General features: G+C 37.7%; 1 protein-coding gene across 2 annotated transcripts in view; it reads right to left on the bottom strand.

The window, feature by feature from the left end:
• Hpse2 (heparanase 2 (inactive)) overlaps nt 1-27,505 on the bottom strand; it is a 436,035-nt gene that overhangs the window by 152,896 nt on the left and 255,634 nt on the right. For both annotated transcript variants that reach the window (XM_048338506.1, XM_048338507.1), the window contains 2 exons: nt 24,217-24,388; nt 9,062-9,109 (listed from right to left, as the gene is read on the bottom strand). In XM_048338506.1, coding sequence (XP_048194463.1) covers nt 9,062-9,109; nt 24,217-24,388 — 220 coding nt within the window. The remainder of the gene's footprint in view (nt 1-9,061; nt 9,110-24,216; nt 24,389-27,505) is intronic.

Here is a 27,505-nt window from a genome sequence, read left to right as displayed (position 1 = left end):
TCTTATTTTTCCTTTCATTATATATTTTTCTCCATGTGTTTAATGGTTACTTTACCTGCCCATTCTTTTTGAAATCCTCTGCAGCAGGTATATATTTCTGCAGATCGCTTTTGCTGGGACCCAGACAAATTCTCTTTCTATTGTGGTCCTTACTTCTGTGAGCAGCACAATCCCTCTCTCACACTTTTCTCTTCCAGAAGCAAGAGAATGAACATTGCTTGCAGTAGAGATCACCAGAGGGATAAACTCCTTGCACACTAGAGGCCCGCTAAGCATCCTAGGGCAAAGGCTCTTGTCTCTTTCTGCTGCCTCTTCTGTCGCTTGTATGTGCCTTCCCATAGTAGGTGCTAGAGAAAATGTTCTGTATGGATGAATGAAATGTAACAGAATAGCCCACAGAATCACTCAATTTTCCCCTTTGCTGAAAAGGGTGCAGACAAAAGTCTTGAGGCTCTACAGGGTGCTAGTCAAATGTTGAGAATCAGAATAGGTGCTATAGTAAGATATTTTCATAAATGCCAAGGGGCTTAAGAGGGACCATAGAAAGACAGGAGAGAACTTCTGCTCAATCTATCATATGTTCCAGGGCCAAGTGCTTTTTCATGTATCTTCTGAAATGGGTATCCATGCCACAGTATAGACGAGAAAACTGAGCACAGAAGGATTTACTTTTTTTCCTCCAAGGTCATAAATCTGTTAAGGGTCAAAAGGATTCTATTAATGCCTATTTGGCCTCACAGCTCTTTTTCATTCTACAAACCACAATATACCAGCCTGTAAGTTCTCTGCTTCCAAATAGTGTTTGAAATGTTTCAATATTTCCATGAATCACTTACTTTTCAAATTAAATCTTTGAAATTTAGATCTTTTGGTCCAACATTTTCTCTAAATAAGGTCCACATTTTGTTAGCAATTTTTTCCTGTAAAATTGGCTATCTATGTGATGAATTTCTTCAGCTGCTCCTTTTCCCACATAATCTTTGCTTAGCAAGTCCTTCCAATGTCTCATTACCTTCGAAATGTTCATGAATTTCCAATGGATGCTATTCTCAGAGTTATTCTGCTCATGTTCACTTATATTGTGGGCAAATTCAGAGTTGCTCTTGCAATGACTTTTCAAAATGCTCATTTTTATGCTTTTTGAATATAGCTTAAAATCTAAATTATAAAATCAATCTCTTAGAATTGACCTTTAAGCTTCCAGCTGTCATGTACGCGCCATATTTTGTTTCTCTGCAACAGCAGAAGTGAAGAATGGTGTAAATAAGTGCAGACTAAGACCAAAGCGGGAAAAGTGCTGACTTTTATATGAGAGAAAAACTTATTGAAAATTAAACGACTTGAAGCTATGACTTTGACAAGAGGCAGGAATTTCCGAAAGGCCAATTCCCAGGGAGATATTTCTTACATCTTTTCTCCCATCCATATGTCAGAAAAGAAGCTACTGAAATAAGTTTTATGCCAAAAAAATCAGGTGATGGATGTATTCTCAGAAACCGGATCTAGGCAAGCCTCTCCTATGACAGGGATTCTCAAGCTTTTAAGCACATCAAAATCACCTGGAATCTTAAAACCAACTGCTTATGATTCCCTGGGTCTGCAATGGGACCAGGCAATGCTAACATGCTAACATGCTCTCAGGTAATGCTGGTGCTACTGTTCTGAAAGGCACACTTTGAATGGCTCTATAGAGTTGGGTTTTCATGCTCAATCAGGAAGCTCCAGGACAGTAACAGTCTTCAATCCTCAACCACCCCCACAATCACTCAATAAACTTAAGAATACAACATGTCTGGACCACAAAGCGAGAGATGTTTATTATTCCTTCATTGTAGTAGAGCATAAGCATTAGGAACTCCTGTTGTTTGCCTAATTTGACTTGAATTCATTAAAAATTTATGTTGTATTATGTTGAAAAATTAAAATCAAAACTTGTCTTACTAAGAGAAATCCCAGAAGGAGAAAAGTACAGACAGTAGGATTTCAGGTTAAACATGGAAGTTCAAATGCAGGCATTTACCAAAGCTCCCTCCCTAATTTAGAACAATTGCAGAGTCAAAAACTAAATATAAGCTGGGTGCTGGTGGCTCATGCCTGAAATCCAAGCTACTCAAGAAGCTGAGATCTGAGGATTGTGGTTCCAAGCAAGCCTGAGCAGGAAAGTCACTTATCTTCAATTAACCACGGGAAAACCACAAGTGGCACTGTGGCTCAAGGGGTAGAGTGTTAGCCTTGAGCAAAAAAGCTCAAGGACAGTGCCCAGGCTCCAAGGTCAAGCCCCATGACTGACAAAAAAGAAAAATAAATATCAATAAATAAATATAAAAAGTAAAAAGATATTAACGTACAAGAGAAGAGAACAGAACCGGAAAAAGCAGTAGTTTACATTACAAAACAGAAAGAAGAACAATGACTGAGAAAGCTGAATTCTATAACTTCAGTGAGGGAAACCTAAAACCATGTTGATTTTTTGCTACCAAACGGCAGACAGTTTCAGGAATTGAACATGGCAGAGGCATGTTTGACCATGATGGATGGATGGCCTGAAAGCAATGGATTGCTCAGATTCTCATCCTTGCTCTACTTCAGCAGTTCTCTGGGTGTGGTCCAGGGACTCTTGCAAGCTCTAAGACTGCTTCAGCCATCGTTGAGATTAAGAATCTTTTTCACATTGCTATGAAGCAATGTGAACTATTAACCTGGGCGTCTTGCTTTCATTATCTTGGAAATGTCTAGCATTTTCACTAGTCACTACAACATTGAATTTGACATTGCTCTGACAATGAAAGGTTTGCTTATACATTTGTGCTTCCTAGACCTTTCTAAGATATAGTTATGGGGTCATGCATATATATGCTTTCAAATATCAACCCAGTTTGTTTCTTACTTGTTATTTTCTATTCAACCTACTATAACATGGGTAACCCCATCATCATCTAGTAAGTTATAATTCTGATATTCTAAAATCTTTCTTGTGCATATGAGAGCACTTACCATGCTGTTTTGCAATAATTTTTTCAAATTATTTTTAAATTTAAACATTTAGAAAAGCATCCTAGAGGGCAGTAAGTTAACTTCATTAGCTGGAAAATTACAGAGGTTAGCTGGTATTGCTGATTGCTCATTGAATGGAAGGTTAGTAAAAGAATCATAGCAATAGCCCTTCCCAATGATACAGAAACTTACCAAAGCATTAGCTGTAATCATGAAGCTGATATTAATATCTCAACAGTGCAAGGGTTCTTTTGCCTCAAAATATGCATAAATCTGCTGGGCATCTGTGGTTCATGCCCATAATCTTAGCTATCAGGAGGCAGAGACTTGAGGATAAATTCTATGAGACTCTTAATTCCAGTGAACTATCAAAAACTCAGAAGTGGAGCTGTGGCTTAAGTGGTAGAACTCCAGACTTGAGAGGAAAAAGCTAAATGAGCAGAGGCCCTGAGTTCAAGCCCCAGTACTGTTATACACACACACACACACACACACACACACACACACACATACACATACACCACAAAACACATCGATTGATGGACATAACTTTTTAAAAAGTCTACTCAATAAAAGTCTACTGTCCTGATGGTCATTATTACTTTTTACAATGAAACAAGAAGTCCAGCCTTATGAGAATGACTTTGATAACATGTGATAAAATGGCCTTGATAATAATGAATAAAAATAAATCTATTAAATTCCACCATTGAGCACACATTTAAGAACTATTCCCTGCAATTAAATGGGATACATGCATACTTGCTTCATAGCAAACTATAGTTATAATCCCAAGATTAACCATTGTAAAATTGAATTGGACATTTTTAATGGAACGAAATTTTTATTTGGAAGAGCCAATGGAGGGACATTTAGAGTTGGGTATTTAGATGTTTTCCACTACCATAAGTATTGACATGCACAAAAGTGATTTGGAGTTAACAGTATTTTTCAAGAGTGAAGAGCCATGTGATAAAAGAATTAGTGAATTACTACCTGTATGGCTGGGAACTGCTTCATTCTGAACAAAATCAGAGCAGTTAGTAATTGAGCTAGAGTCAATCCACTAAGCCACAGATGTGGTCAAGGAAAACCATACCTAAAATTAAGGGATTCTAAACAACGAGACTAACAGCCCCAGCCAGCAGGTTCTAGAAGATTTATACTTCTAAGTGGGGGACAGAAAATTCCTCTCTGAAGCAACTGCATTGTCTAAGAGAAAAGGCCAACAGATACAAGAGGTAAAGGTGCCTTAATGATTCAGTCACCTTACCTCATGCAGGTCTTTACTGGTTGGTCCATGAAAAATAGGCCAACCAACTTTTTATGCCTCTCTTAATACTCTTAAAATAAGAGTAGTGACTCAAAGATCATCAGAAATTTGGGGAGAATACACACACACGTTTATATATGTATACATAAACATATATGCTATATATATTAAATATAAATGTCATATGTGTTTATGGATTGCAATGGTGACGTCTCTGCATTCATTTTATAAAATATATATAAACAGTATGAAGAGACTACAAAGTAGCAGTAATGAAGAGACACATTACTAGAAAAAGGACAAAAGGGGCTGAATGGAGAAAAAACATAAAGTAAAACCAAAATTGTTATCTGCAGAGAGAAAGTAGAAGATACTGTAGGAACAAGGAAAAGAATGAAAAAAAAGGAATATTTTGAAAATTTTAAAAATGAGCTTTGGTTCATGCCTGTAATATTAGCTACTCAGGAGAGTGAGATCTGAGGACCAAGGTTCAAAAGCAGCCCAGGCAGAAAAATCTGTGAGGCTTTACCTTCAATTAAATAGTAAAAAGTTGGAAGAAGAGATGTGGCTCAAGTGCTAAGCTCCAGCTTTGAGTGAAAAGTGAGACACACACACACACACACACACACACACACACACACACACACAGAGAGAGAGAGAGAGAGAAAGGGGGGGGCCTGAGTTCCTGCTCTACTATATACATACATGCACCCAAAGAATCTTGTTTTCCAACTGAGCATAGGGCTTGTCTTGTTAGATGTTTCATATATACCAGACAAGAATGTATACAGATATCCATTCATTCAAAATAAATATTTCTTAGTATTCTACCAGAGTTCTAATATGGCTTTTTAGGTATATACTTTCCAATATTTTTTCAGTGATTCCTCTATAAATACAAATTTCAGCCCTGCCACAGTCTTAGAGTAAATATTCTCTGCTATATGGAAAAGAACTTTGCAGTATAAGTTCAGGTACTGCCTTTTCCTTTCTTCATCTTTTACAGTATTTTGTTTTCTTCACAATACTTGTGCAATATATTTTTGCATCTATATGTTGTAATGCCTGTAATACACTTGATTTTTAATTAATCCATTGTTATTTAAATAAAGAGGAAAATCATGTTTTATATTCGACCCCAAATTTACCAATTCTAATATTCTTTGTTATTTTTTGAATCCAAGTTTCCTTCTGGCTTAAGTGCCTTTCTGTCTGAATTACTCCTGTTAGCATTTCCTGTATCAAGAATCAACCGCCATTCATTGATCAAAAGCATCTTTACTTCATTTTTAAAGAGGACTTTGCTGGCAGAATATTATCCATCCATCTCTAAAGAATGAAATCCTGTCATGTGTGGCAGCATGGATGAGCCTAGAGGACAATTTGTTATGTGACACAATCATAAATCCGTCACAGAAAGAAAAATACCACATTTACCCACTTTCACTGGAAGCTCCAAAAGTTGATCTCACAGGAGCGGAGAGTGGAATTGTGCTCACAGACATACTTAGAGTTCTAATTCACTGCTATTTCCTGTGTAACCACTCAATACTGATATTTTGCCCTTAATTGTTTGGTTATTTACAGTATTCTTTAAGATCCTGACCAGTTTATTCTCATATTTGGATCCTCTTATTGCTTATTGCCTTGGTTGGGCCACATTTTCTTCTTTCTTTTCAGGTCTAGTAACGATTTATTGTGTTCTGGATATGCAGGTAATATCCTATAAGGATAGGAGCATGTTGGTTCCAGAACTCACAGGAGGCTGAAGAAATGGCCAATTGTCCTGCCTTCACATGGGTTGTTTTCATCCTAGTCCTGGCAGACACTACACCTAAGGTACAACTCCTTTAGGTTTCACTGGAGGAAACAAAATATTTGTGAAGTCATTCTGAACATGTAGGATTCAATTTCCAATCTCTGTCTCTCTTGTGACAGAGAGCAGCTGAACTCTATTCAGTTGTTTTTTTTTTTTCTTCCAAGCTTCCAGCTGTTGCTTCCCAATAGGCTCTCTGGAGTCTCCTGGTACATATATGGATTTCCGAGATCAAGCAGTTGAGGGAGGGAAGTGAGATTTCTGCTCTGAAATTCCCATCTTACACCCAATGCCAATACACTCATGTACGTTGAGTTCTAAATACCTCATGCTGCATGGATTGTTGAGTAACCCTAGTGAAAAACTCATATAAAAGTTGTCCCACTCATTGCTTTTCTCTTCTTTCAAGGTCTGCTAATGTTCTTCTCATTTCTATCTCCTTTTGGTCACTTTCCAGTGTTTGTGTTATAAAATGGATGCACACATGTCACCCTTGCAATCCATACGAGGGGAATTCTGATACAAGCTCCTCCATTGTACTTGTCATTAGAACTTTATCTCACTAATTCTTGCTGGGTTTGCTCAATGAGTTGGTGTGTAGAACCAATGATTCAATCATATATTTTGGTCTCTAAAATAAATCCAGGAGTACGAGCTTCTAAATAAAAACCATCGAACCACAGAGATTTGATTTCCTTTATGTCGTATTTTTAAGGAAATGTTCACCTCAGCATTTCTCAGGGTTGGAGAAACAGGACATGGTTTCTGCTTTTCATTGAATCCTCCTAGCTAGGATTTCCTGGGATTCTTCCATGACTATCCAAGTCTTGACTGAAAATGGATAAATGGTAGATTCCAGGTGCGACTCATCCCCAAATGAATGCTGATCCAAAAGAAACACAACCCTTTTCCTGCTTTGGGAAGTATTTTTGGCATAATTGCAAATACATGATGATCATCTAGAGACATGGTCAATGATTTTTAGTAGCCAATAAATAAAATGTATTTATTAAAATGTATTTCTCCACTATAAGAAAAAAAACAAAACCTGCCAGGCTCACTTTATTCCATTTGTGCCAAGGAGAGTGCTTGAAGACAGAAGACATCTTTCTCTGATCTCTCCCTGTCAGCCATGGTAATTGAAACCATATATTCTTATCCAGTAATTTTCTTACTCTGATCTCATGATCTCTCCTTACAAATCCTATAAATTCTTCAGATTTTGGCATTTATGCAACATTATCCACATAGTCTTTGGGCTGAGTGCTGAGGTAGAATTTCAGTTAAAGGATATTGTCTTGTTAAAGCGATAAAAGTTAAAGTGATAAAGCTCTTGCAGTGAGAGAGACTCAACTTCAAGCCCACAAATTTGGCATTTCTGTTGTTGTCTTTGGATTTCGACAACTTCCCAAAGCTGTAGGAAAACAGAAGTAAAAGTAGTGTCTTCCCAACTTGATAGTTATGAAGGTCGGGTCTGCTAAGGCACATATAAAGTTGGAGGACAGTTTCTGGAACATTGTTATGATGATCCTTGCTCTGTTTCTCCACAGGAAATATCTAATGTACAATCACCTTAGTAAGTACCTGGCAAACAGAATAAGTGCCACTCTAGAGAAGCCAAACCTCAAAAACAAGCTATGAGAAAAAATAACTGAGTTGTTGTACATGCCGTAATAAACAAGGAACTAGGAAGACAAATATAATGGGTTTGTCCATTTTGGGGCTAGGAGCAATAGGGCAGGTGATCACATTCTAACTAATGACTGTATACAATGGTACCTGCCTGGTATCCTGGATACAGGGGAAGCACCATAGCTGGGCACAGTGGCACATGCCTGTCATCTCCAATGACATGAAGAATTACAAGCAGGAGGACTACAGCCCAGGCCTGCCCCAGGCATCAGATGAGATCCTACTTGAAAATTAACCAACACACTAAAAAGGGGAGGGAACTGGCTCCAGTTGTAGAGCATCTGCCTAACAAACATAAGACCTCAAATTCTGTCCCCAGTGCTGCCAAATGAAACGAACACAAATAAAACAACGTGTACTTCTCATTCCTTCATACCTGTCAAGGATCTCCAATGGATGGTCAACGTAAAACAAGAGTCAGACAAGACAGTGGAGGTGCTGAGTGGGAAGGGTTAGGGTAACTGAGGGCTGGCAGGGACTGTTGTGGGAGCACAAGGGGCCTGATCCGGGAAGGACCACATGTGGGTGAGAGATGACCAAGATGTTGGAGGGTCAGACTTTTTACAGAGAAAAATAGCAGGACTCAGTACAAAAACTGGCCAGACATTGTGACCCAATAGTAGCCATCCTGGCCCAAATGCCACGAAAAGATGAAAATAATAGTTAAGTTTAGATATCAGAGAATTACCCTTGCAAGTCAAACAATCGTTGGGCTACCAGAAGCTTGTCTCTGGAGTGCTGAGGTTTATTGCCTCTCTTGAGTTGCCTCCTTCTCTCCATATTTTCTGTTTTTAACCTGCTTCCTATTAGTGAATTGCTTGGTGCTAATTAACACCACAGCTGTTAATAGAATGAAATGTCTCTATTTTCACATGATATATGGAGCAGTTAAAACTACTTCCTCTCTTAAACAAGGAAATTTATTCCCAAAGGAAAAGCCTGAGGAGACAGGGTGGCTAGCTTAGACTTCCATCACCTTTCCCTCGTGACGGATGAATTTAAGTGTACATAATAGTACAGATCTCTAAAATGTGTTAGCAGAGTTCATTTTGTTTGCTTATTTATGTGTGGAGGGTTGTTTTGAAAAATAACAGAATAAACTGGTAGTGCTGCGATACAGCATATGCCATAGCAACAATTTGGTGTTAATTTTCAGTGGGTTTTTTTCATGAGAGATTAAAGGATAGCTTATTAAATGTCAGCTCTCAACTTGGTGACCTCTCCTTATCTCTAGCTTCATAGCAGCTGATAATAAAGTAAGAACAAAAAAAATGATGAATACCTACTGTTGCCAGGTAACTGCATCCACCGTGCTCCCAGCCACCTTCATGAATCTGCGAGGAACAGAGAACAGAAGATAGGGCCACGTAAAGTAAACCACATCCACTGGGTTCAAAGAAGACAAACCAAGATATAGACCTGTCCCAGCTCTGAGCAGCTCTGTTCTCTCTGAGAGTCCACAGCCACGATCCTGCAAAGACCCCAGGATAACACTCAACCCAATCCATCTTCCCAAGAACAATGGTTTTCATGTCCATTTTCGTATAATCAGAACTTATTGTACCACTTCCTATTCTCCAAGGACTCATCTGATCTCTACTAGGAAATAAATAAACAGCAACATTTCCCAAGAAAGTACTATAACAGATGCCTTTGAAAATCTGTAGTCCTCTGTCCTTAAAGAAAGCATTAATGTATTAATGTATCTAGTGGTGATACTGAGGTTTGAATTCAGGGCCTCGTGACTGCTAAGCTGACACTCTTTATCACTTGACCACACCTCCAGATCTGTTTTGTACTTTTTTTTAACTTTAAAATCATTTTAGTGACATTCCCTACCATAAGGTGTTATTATTACTAAACATGATATCATAATAACACGTGTTTTTATATGCTCTTCCATTATTACTCTTTAGGACTCTTTTGACCTTCTTCTGACATTCTGCCACCTTTTATTAGCATCTTTTTTTCTGAATAATTACTTATTTATTGTCAAAGTGATGTACAGAGGGGTTACAGTTTGTTTTGTTCTTTTATTTCAACTATCTTTCTGTCTGTCTATCTATCTATCTATCTATCTATCTATCTATCTATCTATCTATCCATCCATCCATCCATATGAAAGCTATATTCAATGAGGCAAGCAAAGATAGTCTAACTCCCAAATGGAAAAAAGAAAACATTAACTTTGAATTTTTGTCTTGTGACCCTATTGTGTTTATCAGAAAATAGTGAATGTCTTAAGCCCTTTCTTTCTTTGTTTGCTTCCTCTCTCAAACATGTGCTCTTCTGGGCTTATTTGTAAAACAGTGTGTTGAATACAGGTATCCAAAGCAAGAGGCACAAGAGACAGATATGTAGACTTGTTGCTGTGTGCCATGCTGCTGTCACAATGGGATCAAAGATCCCTAGGAGCTGTTCTGTGATGCTAAGAAATCCAGCCTTTATCCATGTATCCCTTTGTCTGACAAAGAGCCACCCAAATACTATGAAATAGTGCTAGGTCATCCATCATGTGTGTTTGTTGAAGTTTTCCTGTGTTTAAACATAAACATAATCCAAAGTGTCAGGACTTGATCTGAGTTTCACCAAGATCAGCAGGTCAAGATATTGGTACAGATAGACCCATAGGAGATGAATGCAGGCTTGGAAGGCTTTGGGTACTGCTGTGCTGCTAGAAGAGAGGATTGTCAGGTTTCCCCTGAAGCAGAGGACTTCTGCTGCTGTTGTGGCTGAGTTTAAGTTAGTCCTCCTGAACATGCCTGGAACAACTAGAGGGAAAGAGTCATTGGTAACAGTGGCAATGTATTTACTACAAAAATAAGGACAAAAAAAACTCAACAACACCCATAATGCGCATTGGAAACTGGAAGCTAGCACTTCATGCTAGTCTAATGTGGAGACCTTCATATGCACTGGACAGTTTGTTCTGCTACAAAAGTTGACTAATGCCAAAAATGAATGAGATAATGACAGAGTTTGTGATATATAAATTAATGTGAATTACTATACCCTATAACCCTCAATGTCCTAAGATCTGTATTAAAACATGAACTATGTTCAACTCATAAATAGGATATTGGACATCTTACAGAGAAGCACTTTAAAACCAAATGTTTTAAAGTCAAAAGACCTATCAAGATCATGTAGAAAAGAAACCAATTATCTTTCCTCAGCTAATTTATGAATTAAATGAAATTATAATTAGAAATCCTAGAAGATACACTTGAAATGTTATAAAGATCATGGTAATATTTATCCAGAAGAAACTAAGAAAATTAAAAAATAACTGAACTAATGAATGAGTATTTATTTGGACTATCATATATTAAGGTATCCCCATAAAAGTTGTAATCACTAAACCATCCCTAGTTCAGGAATTATAAAGTAAATCTATGGAACAGAATGATTTTTCTACAACTATACATCTAAAAATTTATCACATGAAAAGGAATTTAGTGCAGGAGAAACTTAAGCTCTTTAACCTGGTGCTGTGAAATTTATCTCTGAAAAGAAAGTAAAACAAGGCCTTAACCAAATACCTTATTTTGACTAAAAAAAAATCAAACTAAAAAAATACATTTAAGTTTTGTCATAGTTTTAAAACTATTTCATACATGAATTATTTAATAGTTTTAAACAAATCATACTACCATTATGGTAACTTCAATAGAATAATCAAAGCAGTAGGAAAGTTGTTTTAGCTAACTGTAAGTAAGCACATTTATTAAATGTGTTTAAGTGACAATTGCTACAAAAACTACATTCCTTCATTTTAAATCATTTTTTTTAAAGATGAGGCCTCACTATACAGCCTAGGATAGCATGGTTTTGAATTCCAACTCCTGCTTCCTGCCTCTACCTCCTGAGGACTGGATTATAGGCAAGCATTACCACATTGGGCTCCTTTTCCTTTCTTAGCAAAATGATGAGACTAAGTACACAGAAGCATTTCTACAATTAATCTGGAGGCAGGAGGAAACCAAATGGCAAATAACATCATATAAAAGATGCTATTTTGGGGCTAGGAATATGGCCTAGTGGCAAGAGTGCTTGCCTTGTATACATGAAGCCCTGGGTTCAATTCCTCAGCACCACATATATAGAAAAAAGCCAGAAGTGGCGCTGTAGCCTAAGTTGACAGAATGCTAGCCTTGAGCGAAAAGAAGCCAAGGACAGTGCTCAGGCCCTGAGTTCAAGCCCCAGGACTGCCCCCCCCCCCAAAGATACAATTTTGGATAATTAGATACACCTTTATCTTTTGAAAATCATGATAGGTACAACTATTGTTTGTTTCCAGTGGGAGATATATACATACATACATATATGCATATATATGCACATATATACATATATATACATATCGGTGTATATATGTTTTTATACAAATATACCTGTATATATACATATATACATTGCACATATGTATATATGTATACGTACATATATGTGTATATATACATACATATATACATGCATAAATATATTTATGCATGCATATATATGGAAATAAAGGGAAGCTAACTACAGAAATAACACAGAAGAAACTAATTAGACAAAATTCCAAGGAACTGATAGTATAGCCAGTGAGGTTGAGGGCTTCCCCCTACCCCCATGTCCCTTCACTGAAAAGCAGGACTTTTAATATGTACTCTGTCTCTAGATCATTTCTAGACTCTGCTTTTATGTACCTCCTGGCACTGTGAAGGACAATGAATCCAAGAAGATCCTAGTTTTCTAAGTTCAAATCTAAGCTTGATGGATTCTTCTGCTCTCTAAATCTGCCTGTGTCTCAGAAAACAGGCCCAAATTACAGAGATGCGTGATTTCCACAGGGCCACAGACAGCGCAGCCACAGGAACATGGGGGCGAGGGGGGAGGTGGGGAACACTCTCCGAGTGGTGTGGTCAGGCCTGAAACACCTTGGAGAGGAACTTTTTGTCTAGGCTCTGGAATTATCTGAAGATTTTTTTTCAACCCACTTCCAGCCTGATCTCTCAATTTAATTTATGAATAATACCAGTTGAAGACAACCTGAAGTGTGGATACTGACAAGAAAGAAACATTTTGTGATTCCAACAGTGGATGTTTCCATATCTGAGTTATGATGACAGAAATTTGAGTTGGGATCTCAGAGGAGGAGACTCATTTTCCCTCATGCTCACCTCCAGCTGTGCAGAGAAGGATAATGAGAGGGAAAGGAACTGGGCCCTACGTTAAAAGAAATTAGCCCCTGCCAGGCAGACTTTTCAGTACTGGGGGTTCTTCCCTACAGGGCTAACCTGCTGCTATAGAAGAGAAGTAAACATCCCTTTTTGTTCTGTTTCTTTTCTTCCCTGGGGACCCCGAAGCTCTGACATCCATCCACCTGCACTGATGACAATTCTGCAATAGTGCTGGTTCTTCTCTCCCAGGGCATGTCATAATTCTCTCATAATAAGGACTATCACTATGCATGGTCTTTGGGGTTTTATTTCTATTTCTGGATTACAATAGACAAGTCTAGAAATTGAATTCTGAATTTTGCTCCCAGGAAAGAGGATAAATCCTTCCCAGGGATGCTGGATGTCTAACCAAGTGCATACTTCAACAACTGCATTGCAGCCTGAACTTTCTTGCTCACATAGAGAAGCTTTGGTATGTAATTAACATTAAGAAGATGTAAAAGGGGCAAACCAATGCAACAGCAACACTCACAAGACAATACGTTGGAAATTAACTGTGCAACTGGGGTGGGAGCTTGGGGGGAGCGAAGGTGGGAGAAAAATTAGGGGGGGGCAGTAATAAGTATGACAAAAAATGTACTCATTACCTTACATTTGTAACTGTAACCCCTCTATACACCACCTTGACAACAACTTTTAAAAAAATAATGTAGAAAACTGTTCTATTTAAAACCTAGGGAATCCGGGTGCTGGTGGCTCATGCCTGGAATCCTAGATACTTAGGAGGCTGAGATCTGAGGATCAGGGTTGGAAACTAGCCTTGGCAGGAAACCCTGTAAGACTTTCATCCCCAATTAAGTACCAAAAAAGCTGTAAGTGTGGCTCAAATGGTAGCATGCTAACCTTGAGCAAAAAAGCCCAGAGACAGTGTCCAGGCCCTTAGTTCAAGTCCAAGATTCACACACATGTGCACACACACTACACTAAGGAAAACTAGAAAGAAACATTTTTCTTTTTTGCCAGTCCTGGCTGGGCCTTGGATTCAGGGCCTGAGCACTGTCCCTGGCTTCTTTTTGCTCAAGGCTAGCACTCTGCCACTTGAGCCACAGCGCCACTTCTGGCCATTTTCTATATATGTGGTGCTTGGGAATTGAACCCAGGGCTTCACGTATTTGAGGCAAGCACTTTTGCCACTAGGCCATATTCCCAGCCCTGAAACTTTTTTTTTTTTTTTTTATCATGGGTTACCATAAACCAAGTTGAACTCTAGAAGCACAGCAAATTTAAAGACATCTTCTATGTGACACAAAATCACTCATCTCTCTCATGGCTAATTACACATACACACACACACACACACACACACACACACTGAGGATATAAGGTGCCTCATCAACCAAATGAAATATTGGAATCTCTCTTTCCTCTGTTCCTCATTCCTTTCCCTTTCTCCTCTTCCTACCCTACTTATATACAATATCATATTTATATACTCTGATAAATAGCATAGCTTTGTGTTTGTTGACTCTAGTGATCAGTAAAGCCCTCTATTTCGGCTCCTCTTTGAGAGCTTATATTTCCCTTCATTTGATAAACTTCTATCGACTGATTTGAGATGCACATGACTCTCCAACCAATTTCTGTTGTTGATAAGTTATATCGACAAGATTTATTTTTAAGGAGGATACTAAATGAAGGAAGGAAAAAAATACCTACCACTTCCTTAATGCTAGGCAGTTTATTTACATATTTTACAACCCTGTAAGTTTGGTATTATCACTTTAATTTTATAGTTGGAGGAATAGCTCAAGACCACCCAGAGAATACTGGCCACAACCAGGATTCAAACCCAGTTCTGACTCTAAAGCTTTTCTTCTCACCATGCAGAAATGGGAAAATATGATCTGTATGAAGGTGCTGTTCCTTTTCCAGAGCCACTGCAGATCCTGGGAGTATCTCAGTACCCCCTCACGTGTCTGGGAATTGGCCTTAGACTCTTCCTCAAGAGAGCATGCCAAGACTCATTACCTGGAATTGGCTCCCAAGATGAAGCCAATTTGCTGCCCATGGGGAGCTGGAGGAGAAAAGACTGTAGGAAAATGTCTGGAACCAGACAGAGCCATATGTGAAAGAGTAACAAATACGGGAGGAGTAGATAGGTTTGCTTTACTAGAATGAAGGGAGGAGGAGAATGGGGAAGGATGAGAGATGTTGAAATACAGCTGGAAGGCTCTGGCAGGAGCTGGAAGGAACTGGTTAGAAGAATATTATGATAGGCATGCCACGACAATCCAAAGTGCTGCTGAGGAAGTTGTAAAGACTTGGATTCAAGCAAGAGGGCTATAACTGGCTCTCTCGGTATGATTTTCTCTGGCTGTGGAGCCTGGTGAGAAGGAGGAACAATACAGCAGGATGTCATTATGAATTTCACACAGAAAGGCAAACTTACTAAAAGCCAAAGCTGACTCAATGAGAGCGAACGCCATGGGCCTCTGGTGAAACAGGGTTCCATTTTATTTTGCAGCTTCATTGAAAGCTGAAGACTGAGAAACGCAGCACCATAGAGTATAGAAAGATAATGAGCCCTGGAGTAAGATAGGTATCTGATCTAAGACATGGCAGAGCAGCTCACTAATTGTATGACCTTGGGTTAGTTGCTTAACTTTCTTGGAGCATTGCATATGGAGAGAACAGAATCTACTTCCCAAAGATGTTGCAAGCAGTAACAAGGGAGTCCACATGAGAGATTAAGGGCAGCATGCGGTGGGGGCACTGCTGGCACTAAATAAATATGAGCTTTCTCTTCCTGGCTCAGGCTTGCGAGCCTATCATTTGTGCACTTCCATTCCGTGATCGAGGAAATAAAGGTAAAATCTGCTCTACCTATAATGCAAGGCAGTGATTTGTGTACTTTAAGGCACAAAGAATCACCTCCAGTTTTTGTTCCTCAGTTGAGTTTTTTGTTTTTGTTTTTGTTTTTTGCAAGTCCTGGGGCTTGAACTCAGGGCCTGAGCACTGTTCTTGGCTTCTTTTTGCTCAAAGGTAGCACTCTACCATTTGAGCCATGGCGCCACTTCCGGCTTTTTCTGTTTATGTGATGCTGAGGAATTGAACCCAGGGCTTCATATATATGAGGTGAGCACTCTACCACTAGGCCATATTCCCAGCCCTGTTCCTCAGTTGAAAATGGCAATGTGTGGGTGGCATCCCCACACAGTGTGGTCTACCAGGCTTGAGCGGGATCTTAAGAATCATGGTGCATTATAAGAATCCTGCTGGGTGCTTCTAATTCAGGTAGATGGTATGCCACACCTTTGACAAATTCTGATCTTAGTAGCACCTATAGAGAGTGCTCTTGGAAGAGGAAGTACAATCATGAGAAAAAGAAGAGGGAAGAAAATGCACGAGAAGAAAGTGAAGAGGAGTACTTCCCAAGACCTTTTGGCTTGCAAAGTATCAAATCAAAGTCTAGGTTTCAGAACCCCACCCTCCATTTCCCATGTTCTTTCTCAGTTCCATTCCAGACTGACTTCTCTGATGTCCGAGGCAGGGAGAAACATCTTCAGTAATAGCAATAACTCATAAGCCTGAGATTGGGCAAAGAATTATGCTGCTTCTTCAGCCAGCAAAGAAATTGATGCCAGGCTCAATAAATAAATACAAAGAAAACAAAGAAGATGTAGAAGTAATGATTGTTAACACAATTCTCAGCTAGGGGCATGAGCCGATGCTTTTCGATTAATGAGCATGAAACAACTTGAGTCTCTTCTTATAAACTAAGAAGAATACATTCTCCTCTTCTCTTTGCCTATAGTTTGGTGAAGTCATATAACACTTTCATAGTTGAAATAAAACAGAACAATTATTAGGACTAACGCTGTGATAATTACTGCATGCACCAAATTGTCCCCAGATGCGCAGCTTTCCACTCCAAGCAAGGATGTGGCAGAAGCAAGTTTCTAGTCGGAAAGTAGATGCACAAGGCCCCCATTATACTGACATATTCATGCTAAGATGCCCAGTTTCTTTCCTCCCTCAGTTCTCTGAGCTGATTAGAAGCTTATATCCACGTGATATGCAATAAAACATAAATAAAACCCATCTTTGCGGGAAGGTAAAAGGAGAGAGGAAAGACTGTCTTTTCCATCTTTAAAATACATCTGTTCTTGGAAGCGGAGATGTGGCTCTAGGGGTACAGTGCTAGCTTTGAGGCAAAAGAGCTAAGCAAAAGCACAGAGCCCTGAGTTCAAGCCTCAGTACCGGCACACACCCAAATTTCATCTGTTCTTTTCAAATGTGGCTACCATTTCTTTGGGTGTGCCAGGTGTTATGCTAAGCACTTTAAATTAATTGCCTCATTTGTTTTCACAACACACCTAAGAAAAGGGTAATTCTACTAGCCCAGTTGTACAAATGAGGAGACTGAGGCTTTGCAGAGATTAACTATTTCTTCAAAATGATCTATATAACCTGGGTCTCATCTAGCACCTTAAGTCACTGCCCTGCCACAAAGGCTGCTGTTAGAGAGTGAGAAATGTCTATTGGGAAAGCTTTGTGCTAAACTATCTCAAAATTTGCAAGGGTGTCATGATTGTTTCAACAAATGCATGGACTACAGTACTTCTCAAAGTTACTTGCCCATGGAACCTGTTAATTTTTTTTTTTGCTGTCCATATTTAATATCTTGTAGAAAGGATCTCTCCCTAGAGCATATTTAAGGAAGTACAGCTATAAGACATTTGAACCAAGCATGCAGAAAATTCTATGTGTTGAAGTTCAGAGGCTACTCCCCATTTATTATTCCACTGGTTAGAGAGTGGTTTGTGAAGGTCCATATCTAACACGAGAATGTCAGTTTTCCTATATTTTTCGTCTCTCCACTCCGACCTTCATTTTCTGTCAACAGTTTCATTACTTTTACACTGTCAAGACTGGCAATGTTTCCCTTTTTCTGTATCTTTAATTTTCTTCCTTATTTAAGTACCTGAATCTCCTATAGGAAATCTTGAATTGAATATATCTTGGTTGACTCGAATTGAACCTCTACCTCAAGTAATACTTTATCTCAATTTTTCTGTCACCAACACTCTTTGCTTGAGCTATTTCCTTATTTGTCTATTCTTTTTATTGGACTCTTAGTAGCTTTTGGAGATAAGATGTGCATAGTATGCAATCTATCCATATACATGTATAATTCAATAAGTTATTATATTTATAAAAATTTTGGCCACTAATCAAATATAATTCTATAATATTTAACACCTCAAAAAGAACCCCATACTTGTTAAGTGATCGATCACACTTTGTTCTCCTACAATCTCCAGTAGCACTAAGCAACCACTATTCTACTTTTTGTTCTCCTAGACCACCCATTCTGGACTTTTCATCTGAAAAGAACCAGCTATGCAAAGCCCTTTCTGGCTGGCTTCTTTCTTTGAACAAGAGATTTCCCAAGTTCACTAGTGGTGTAACATGTATGTAATATTGCATTTCTTTTTTATTGTCTAATACTATTACAATGCAGGGACATACCACATTTTACTCATCAGTTGGTAGTCATTTGGATTGCTTCCATCCTGGCTATTATGAGTAGTGCTATTATGAATATTTGTGTACAATTTTTTCATGTGGACCTATGTTTTCATTTGTCTTCGATATATACCTGTAAGTAAAATTGCTAACTTCTATGATAGCTGTGTTTAGCCTTTTGAGTAACTGCCAAACTTATCCAAGGCAACAGTACCATATTATTTTCTAACTGGAAGTGTACAATGATCCAGTTTCTATGTACAGCTCTCCAGTGCATGCTACAGTGTGTCTTTGGTTATGGTTATCTTAGTGGGTATGAAGTGATTATTCATTGTGGTTTTACTTTTCATTTCTCTAATAACTCATGATGTTAAGGATCTACTCATGTGCCATTTGTCTATCTTCTTAGGAAAAATATGTTTATTCAAGTCAATTCTGCCCATATTTTAATTATGTTGTCTATCTATTGCTAAGTTGTGAAAATTCTTTATATACATTCTGAATGCAAGTCTGTTACCAGTTGCATGAATTGCAGATTTATTCCTTTCTGTATGCAACTTCCCACTCTTGATAGTAATGTTTGGTATGTAAAGTTCTTGATTTTTATGAAGTCCAATTTAGCAATATGTCACCAGGTTATGCTTTTAGCATTTGTTGTGACTTAACTGTGTTCCTCCACAAACAATCGTCAGAGACTTAACCTCTAATGCAACACTGTTGGTAGGTGGGACCTTTAAGAGGTGGATGGATTAATGCTATTATTGAGGTATTGGGTTCCTTATCAGAGGGGTGGGCTTCTATTCTTTACAGACTATCCAGTATCAAGCAGATAGGTATTCTGTCACAGCAGTACAAGTGCTGCATCTAAGAAAGTATTGCCTAAACCTTATAAAACTTAATTTCACAAAGTACATATTTAGTTTCAAAAACATTTCTGTTATACTTCATCATAGATATGGTTTCACTTTTTAAGTGCAGTATCTGATGTACTTCTAAGTATGTATCTTTGTAAAGATACCGGCAGATTTTTATTTTAAAAGACTGAACTTAAATTATCATTCTTTTTAAATCAGTTGTTCATTTGTGTTAGTTATGTTATCTTTTCTACTGGTTTTTCTTTCTTATGTCTGTATCTTTGCTACCTATTCACATTAATAATCTGGTAACACTGAATATTGTTCTAGGTCTACTACTGAATACATATACCTTAAAACAAGACTTTCTTTTGACTGTAATCTCTATTTAATGGGTGCAATTTATTAATTATCTTATAATAGTGATTATAATAAACTTATAAAACAATAAAAATGTGCTTTAATATTCTTCAAGGTAAAAAAAATGTCATTCCTGAAACTATAACCACTCTGTACTTTACTTTGACAATAAAGGGAAAAAAAGAAATAATATCATCCCATAGGTGATACATAAAAACTTATAAGAGAAAGAGAAAACTGGCATCACCCTGAAAAACAGTTTTTCATGTGTTTAGATAAAAATCAATGGTCAGGCACTGTTCGCTCACTCCTGTAATCCTAGCTACTCAGGAGGCTGAGGTCTGAGGATCATGGTTCAAAGCCAGCAGGAAAGTCCATGAGACTCTTATTTCCAATTAACCACCAGAAAACCAGAAGTGGCGCTGTGGCTCAAGTGGTAGAGTGCTTAGCCTTGAGCTGAAGAGCTCAGGGACAGCACCCAGGCTTCGAGTTCAAGCCCCACAATGGACAAAAATAAGTAAATAAATAAATGTCCAGTTCCTGAATGAAAAAGAAAAACAGTAAGATAAGCACTTTGTTAAGTACTTGCCATTTTCCAGACAGCTAGTTCCTGCTAGTCCCCAAAGATGCAAACATGGAAAGACTCTCTCTGCCTTCACGCCTTCATCATGGCTCTTTCATCCTATAACCTCTAAGCAAACAAGTTTAAGAATTGCCTTGTGCCTATAAAACTAAAGCTGATCATTATGATTTATGAAAATCATAATTCATTTACATTATTATATAATGAGTTGCAATGCTTCAATGAGTTGCAATGCAAATGCTAGCCTTAGAGCTAGTTATTAGGTAAGATAAGTACTAGTCATTCAAACAAACAAGCATTTATAAGATACCTACTACATTCCTAGGCTCTAAAAATATGGAATGAACGAAACACACAGGATTCTGACCCTTGTCTACAGTTCATTAAGAGAGGCACATATGTACACAGATACACTGAGACCTGGTAAGTGCTCTGCCTAGCAGAAAAACAAAATGCTGTTCAAAGCCAGGGTATACCATAGAAATACCTGACCATGCCAGAGAAGACTTTGGGAAAATAAAAATGTGCACCTACACTTGGATGTAGCACCTACATCCATTTGGAAGACATCCTATGTTAGTAGCTTGTTAGATGCAACTGTAGGCCGTCAGAGGCTCTAAAGGGTTTTGGTTTCAAGCAAGATGGATCTGAACATATGTTACCTTCAATTTTTTAAAATCTACTCTGAGGTCCATGTGGAAATATTATTAGAGTCTGACATTAGACATAGAGAAACCATTTAAGAAGGAAAATGCTAAGGCTTAAAAATGAAAAGATGATGAGATGTAAATGGTGCTAAGAAGTCAGCAATAGCAATGCTTAGTAACTAACTGAGCATGGGAACAAAGGAAGAGACTGAATCAAAAAATAGTCTCACTCTGGGAACACAGGAAAAAACAGCTATTATGTTATTAACCAAACTTAGGTTATGAAAACCCAAGATGACATAAAGATTGTGAAAATATCCAGCTCTCTGCACGGTTGACAGAATTCAACTATAAACAGCCATGTGGCACAATCATGCATTAATTTAAATAGGATAAATTAATAAATTTGACACTGCTTAATGCTGTGTTTGAGATATTGGGAAGAATGGCACACTGGTACACAGCTTCCCTAAAGCCTGGTGAAATTATTCTGAAAAGAAATTGGCAGCAAATACTAAAAGCCACAAGAAATCATCATGTATTTTTTTACTTTCTGGAATATAGCCCAAGGATATAATTCAAAAGAAATAAAAAACCTATTTGTATAAAGATGTTTATGGTTGTGCTATATATTACAGGCAAAACTTGGAAAGAGTCCAGGTGCCCAACAGTGAGAGAATACTTAAGAGGACCTTGGCACATTAATGCAATGGAATATTTTATTGGGCTGAAGAATGTCAAACATGAGAACTATGCAGGAATAAGGAAAGAGCCCTATGAAGCAATGAATAAAAAATGCATATACAATGATTCCATCTATGTAAAATTATATCTATATAACCAGGAAGATTAAAAAAGAGAAAAACATGACAGAGCTGGTCATTTAGAAAGCTGACATTTTTGTGATTGTTAGTTTAACTTTCTGGGGATGCTTATGTGTTTCTAGTTACATTTCACTGCATATTTAGTGTACATACATTAAAAAGCTAAATCTCCTTCCTCCTATTTTCTGCTCCCTGCCCCAAGACATGAAAGAACACAAAATGTTCCTAAGTATTTTCTCTTTCCCTAAGGGATTTTCTCGAGTCTTTGGAGACCTTTGTTGGGGTTTGGACCAATCAGGAGCCAACTAGAAAAGTAGGAAGTGAATTAGCACAACACATTTACATTATGAGCACTCTTCATCCTGCTTGTAAACCCTATCTAACATGACCCCAGTCATTCTCCTCATTTTAACTTTCTTTAACAAACCTAGTCATTTTTCATCCTTAGGGCCTTTATACATGTCTTCCATTCTGCCAAAAACAAACAAAAACAGGGTTACTGTTCACTTCTCTGTCTAGGGCTACTGTTTCCTTTTCTATCTACTTAACTTCTTATCATCCAATACAGTACACATCAAATATTCTTTTTCTCTTATGTGCCATTTCTCTAATTTAATTAAACCCTCATATAGTCACTCATAGAACCATGAATGAAGTTTCAAGATTAATTGGGTAATGCCTATACACCATCTTCTCACGTCATGACTACTTGATGAAGGAAATGGACATTTTTATTATTAATTTATTAGGTTTCTAACATGGTGCTTAGAATATCTGAGTTGCTTAGGAAATAACTGCATAATGCATAAATAGCTTATCTAGTGTCATGGTACTGGAAGATCATTGTAGGTCATATAAGAATATATTAATCAAATCATTGCAGTAAAAAAATCTGCAATAAAAACTATGTGGACTGAAATGGTACATTTATATATTAACTTTGCTTGATTACAGATCCATAAGAAGTGAGTAAAGTTCAATACAAGCGATCCTCATCCACTAATTGTAACAAGAAAAAGGAAACTCTGTCTTTCCATCTCTTTCTTCCCTGTCCCGTGTACACTGAGTAATTTCAAACTCAGGGTGCAAAGAAAAGCCCATAGCTAGATTTTGGATAGGGATGAAGGTCATGAAAATTTTTGAAGAAATTTATTTCTGCTCCTAAACGAGGACAGGAGGAAAAAGAAGGGTGGAAAAAGAACAGAAGTTAAAGTATGAGTCAGTAACTTATATAAAAGAGAAAACTCCCTACATTCATAAGCCCAAATGAAGACTAAGTAATCAGATAGGGAGGAGCAACAAGAATCATCAAGATATGAGGGACACTCAGGAGATACATTTCCTCTTTGTATATCTTGTACTTGCATGGCATGTCTCTAACATCTTTTGGCCTATGCATTCCACTAGAAGATGTCTTAAAATATACTCTTCTTTGAATTTGTAGCAATAATCATTACTGTTCCCGACTATGACAAGATGCTACACATAATGTATGTGTCGGCGCCCAGGGTACTATGTTCTAGATCAACCTTTGGCACTCCCAGCCTCATCATTCCTACCCTTCCTGTTCCACTTACATCTCCACTTTGGACCTTATGTTCAACATATCAATCTTCAGCCTCGCTCTTACAACTATGGCTCCCTTTAACTGTCATTCTGTCTTATTTCTGACAACAAATTCATGCTCAGGCAGTTTCCTCTGACCCTGTGTTACTAGACTCAATCTACATGGATGTCTCCGTTCTCCCATTTGAGCCACTAGAGGACTAAGTCAGCCAGCATTTAACATAGTGTGTCTCATCTGTACCTATGCCCACAAAATGGTGGCCAAGTTCAGTCGAAATTTAATAAAACATGGAGTAGCAATTCTCTAGCATCATGAACCTATTCGTTCAGCTGTGGTTTAACACACAAATATTTTAGTGTTTCTCAAACATTTCACATTTAAAAAAGCATAAAAGATGCTATGAGGGCTGGGGATATGGCCTAGTGGCAAGAGTGCCTGCCTTGTACACATGAGGCCCTGGGTTCAATTCCCCAGCACCACATATATAGAAAATGGCCAGAAGTGGCGCTGTGGCTCAAGTGGCAGAGTGCTAGCCTTGAGCAAAAAGAAGCCAGGGACAGTGCTCAGGCCCTGAGTCCAAGCCCCAGAACTGGCCAAAAAAAAAAGATGCTATGAAATGCTGTGATACCTTATAATGCATTAAAGAAAATAATGCATCCCCTGTAAACCACCCTAGAGATTGGGGTATGCCTCCCCATCCCACTACCCTCTTTTGACTAGGAAGGGCCTACAAAAACGAGTTCTTTTATAGTTTGAGGAAGAATATCTAATTTAGAAAGGGATAAGACACTACGGGAAAAGGACCTCCTTTATTCTGAAGTTTGAAAATAAACCAAAAATAACCCACAAATATTTTATTTCATTACATGCAATGGATAGTGCCATTAGGAACAGCTAAATGATCTGACCTACCCATCTAGCAGAGCAATGACGTTCTTTCTGGGCCGCCCAATATTAGGGCCATACAAGCTGGCTCTGGAATAAATCCTGATGGGCTGCAATAGGCTCTTCAGCTGGATGTAATCCTTTCCCAACTGGCTGCCATTTACTGCGCGGCCATGCATCGTCCGATAGTTATTTGGCTCTAGATTAAAAATAGACATTGAATTAGAATTGAGAAGGGTGATGTTCTGCCAGCCCTTTTCCATCCAGAGATCTCTGTCTTATCCTTAACAGCATGAATCAAACAGAAGGTATGGATTATCTTAAAGTGAGGAACTACCCTAACAAGGAAGTCAAGTTATCAGTATTTTCAAACTACTCTTAAAATAGACGAAGAGATCACCAATCCCCATATTGTTTTCAAGTAATATTTTATACCATATAGTATTCTGGGGTGAATAGTATCCCCTCAAATGTACATCTACCAGGACCTCAGAATGTGAGCTTATTTGGAAATAGGTCCTTACAGATGTTAATACAATGAGCTGATACTGGATTAGAGTAGGGGCCAATGCCTTTTATAACAGATATATGGACACACAGGCAAGAATGTTGTATGATGGAAAACATCAAGACTGAAAAGATATTTTCATTTTCTGTTGATGTGTTGATTTCAAATTTCTGGCCTCCTGAAAGGTGGGAGTACATGTCTATTCTTTAAAGCCCTTTAGGTTATGGTAATTTGTTACAGCAAGGCCTAGAAAAAGTGATAAAATAGCAAGAAATGAAACTTTCATAAAGATAGCCATTATATCAAAATTTAGAAAAATAAAACCTTAATGTAAAAGCAAAGGAGGCGAGAAAAATACTTCTGAGTAAAGCCTCTTCCCATACCTTTAGTCCAAAAAGTTCATAGTAGTTTTAAATAACCTTTTTCTTTTTAAAATTGTTATTATAAAGGTGATGTACAGAGAGGTCCCAGTTACGTAACTCAGGTAAGACTGCATTTCTTTTTGGACACTATTACTCCTTCCCTCACTGGAATCAGCCTTTTTCTAACATGTTATTTTAAATATATTATTTTCAAGACCCCCCAAAATATGAGGCTTGCAATGAAATAAGAAAGTGCAATCCAGACTCAAATAGTGAAAAGAGTCAATAAAAACTCTCTTAGGACAGTTTATTATTAGACTCTGCAGAGATGGACTTCAAAACTGCTATAATAAATGCCTTCAAAGAAGTAAAAGAAGTAAAAAACAATTAAGGAAGTTTAGTGCTGTTGACATGGCAGGTAGGAATATAAAGAGAAACTATAAAAATAGTGTCAAATGGAAATTGTGAAACTGAAAAGAACTATCCATAAAAGAATATGATGAAAGTAGTAGCTTAATCTTTCATCAGAAACAATGGAGACCAGTGGGATCCTGAAGGAACTATATCACAGAAAGTTTCCATGTGGAGTTAAAATTAAGTTAGTTTGAATTATAAAATTAAACTAGGGGGCTGGGAATGTAGCTAAGTAGTAGAGTGCTTGCCTAGCATGCATGAAGTTCTGGGTTTGAGTCATCAGCACAACATCAACAGAGAAGCCAGAAGTGGCTCAAGTGGTAGAGTGCTAGCCTTGAGCAAAAAGAAGCCAGGGATAGTGCTCAGACCCTGAGCCCTGAGTACCAAGTCCCAAGACTGGCAAAAAAAATAAAAAAATAAAAAAATTAAACTAGTATTACTCCCCACAATAGACTGTGATTAGACTTATTATAATAGATGGAAAAGTCCTAAATTTATATTTTAGCACAAATGACTTCAACTAAGCAAAGCACTTCTGAATAAAAAGATATACTGGAGATAACACCATTCCAGACTGATTTCAAAGTGTATTATTATTGAGCCATTGTTAAAAAAAATTCCAGCAGGGTACTTGCACAAACATAGAACAAGGGAAGAGAATTGAGGACCCAACTATAGCTGCATGATTATCAAGAAAGATGCCAAAATGAAATTTTTTTAAAAATTCCTGGAGAAAAGACAGCCTCTTCAACAAATGGTGCTGGATATCCACATGTAGAAGATGAAAACCAGATCTCTTATCTCTTAACTTACATAATAATCAATTCAAAGCAGATAAGACTTTATTGTAAGACCTAAAGCTTAGAAACTACTAATGGAAAACATAAGAGAAACATTTTAAGATATAGTCATAACAAATGACTTTTTAAATAGGATTCTACTTGTGTGAAATATTTGCTATGATTGATAAGTCAATACTGAGACATTATTATAATATCTATAGAATTTAATTATCTGGAACTGAAGCCCACAGCTTACATTACAGTGTGCTTTGTGTATTGTATCCTACTATCAGCCTTGCAAGGTGCATGATACTATACATTCACAGTGACAGTATCACGCAGAATAAGTTGATCAATACAAACACCCCACACACTCCCCATATTTATTCTTCTCTCTGTTTCTCTCATAAGAAATGTCTGTGTGTATGTTTTCACCTTTTTATGATGTCACATAGTTACAATAATGGCTCACAAGGCTTTAAAATCAATTTTAGTGCTAGTAAATCTGGGAGAGAGAATGAATCTTATTTAAATTTTATTTTTGAGTTAACAATCTTTTGAAAAATAAGGGGTTTCATTATGATGTTTTTGTGCATGCACACAGAGTACTTAGGAAAATTTTTCCATCCACCATATTCTTTTTCTCTTCCTACTCCCTCTTTTCAAACAGCATCATCATTATCCTCATTATCATTATTTTAGGTTTCTACTTCACAACTGATTGAAAGCATGTGATTTTTGACTTTTTATTTTGACTTATCACACACAATTCGATGATCTCCAGATCCAGTCATTTCGCTATAATTTCACACTTTTCTTTATAACTGAGTAACACTCTAATATATAGTACATAATACATATATGTGTATGTATTTACCTATCTCAGATTTTCTTCATCCATTCATAGGCTATTGGGTACATTGGCTGAGTCCACAGATTGGATGGTATGAACTCAGCTGCATCCAACATGGGTATGCAGGTATATTTTCTGATATAATGATTTATTCTCCTTCAAATATATGCACAAGAGACATGAAATTTAGCTTCACTTTGTGTAAACTGTTGCTGCTGGCTATGTTCAATACTCTAAGCCCCAAACCAAAAATAGCCAAATCATGTTTCAGCACCTTGCCGACTTCATGTAGAGAGCTCACTCATGCCATTGAGGTGACTGGTGTGGCTATAGATTCAGTCTTCACTTTTACGGGTTACTGAAGTGTTTTAAGATAGTTAAGGCTGGGGCTGGGGAT

This window comes from Perognathus longimembris, chromosome 2 (assembly GCF_023159225.1).
Source record: "Perognathus longimembris pacificus isolate PPM17 chromosome 2, ASM2315922v1, whole genome shotgun sequence".
NCBI classification, from domain to species: domain Eukaryota; kingdom Metazoa; phylum Chordata; class Mammalia; order Rodentia; family Heteromyidae; genus Perognathus; species Perognathus longimembris.
Note: the sequence above shows the minus strand (reverse complement) of the source record. Positions and strands in the feature narration are given on the sequence as shown.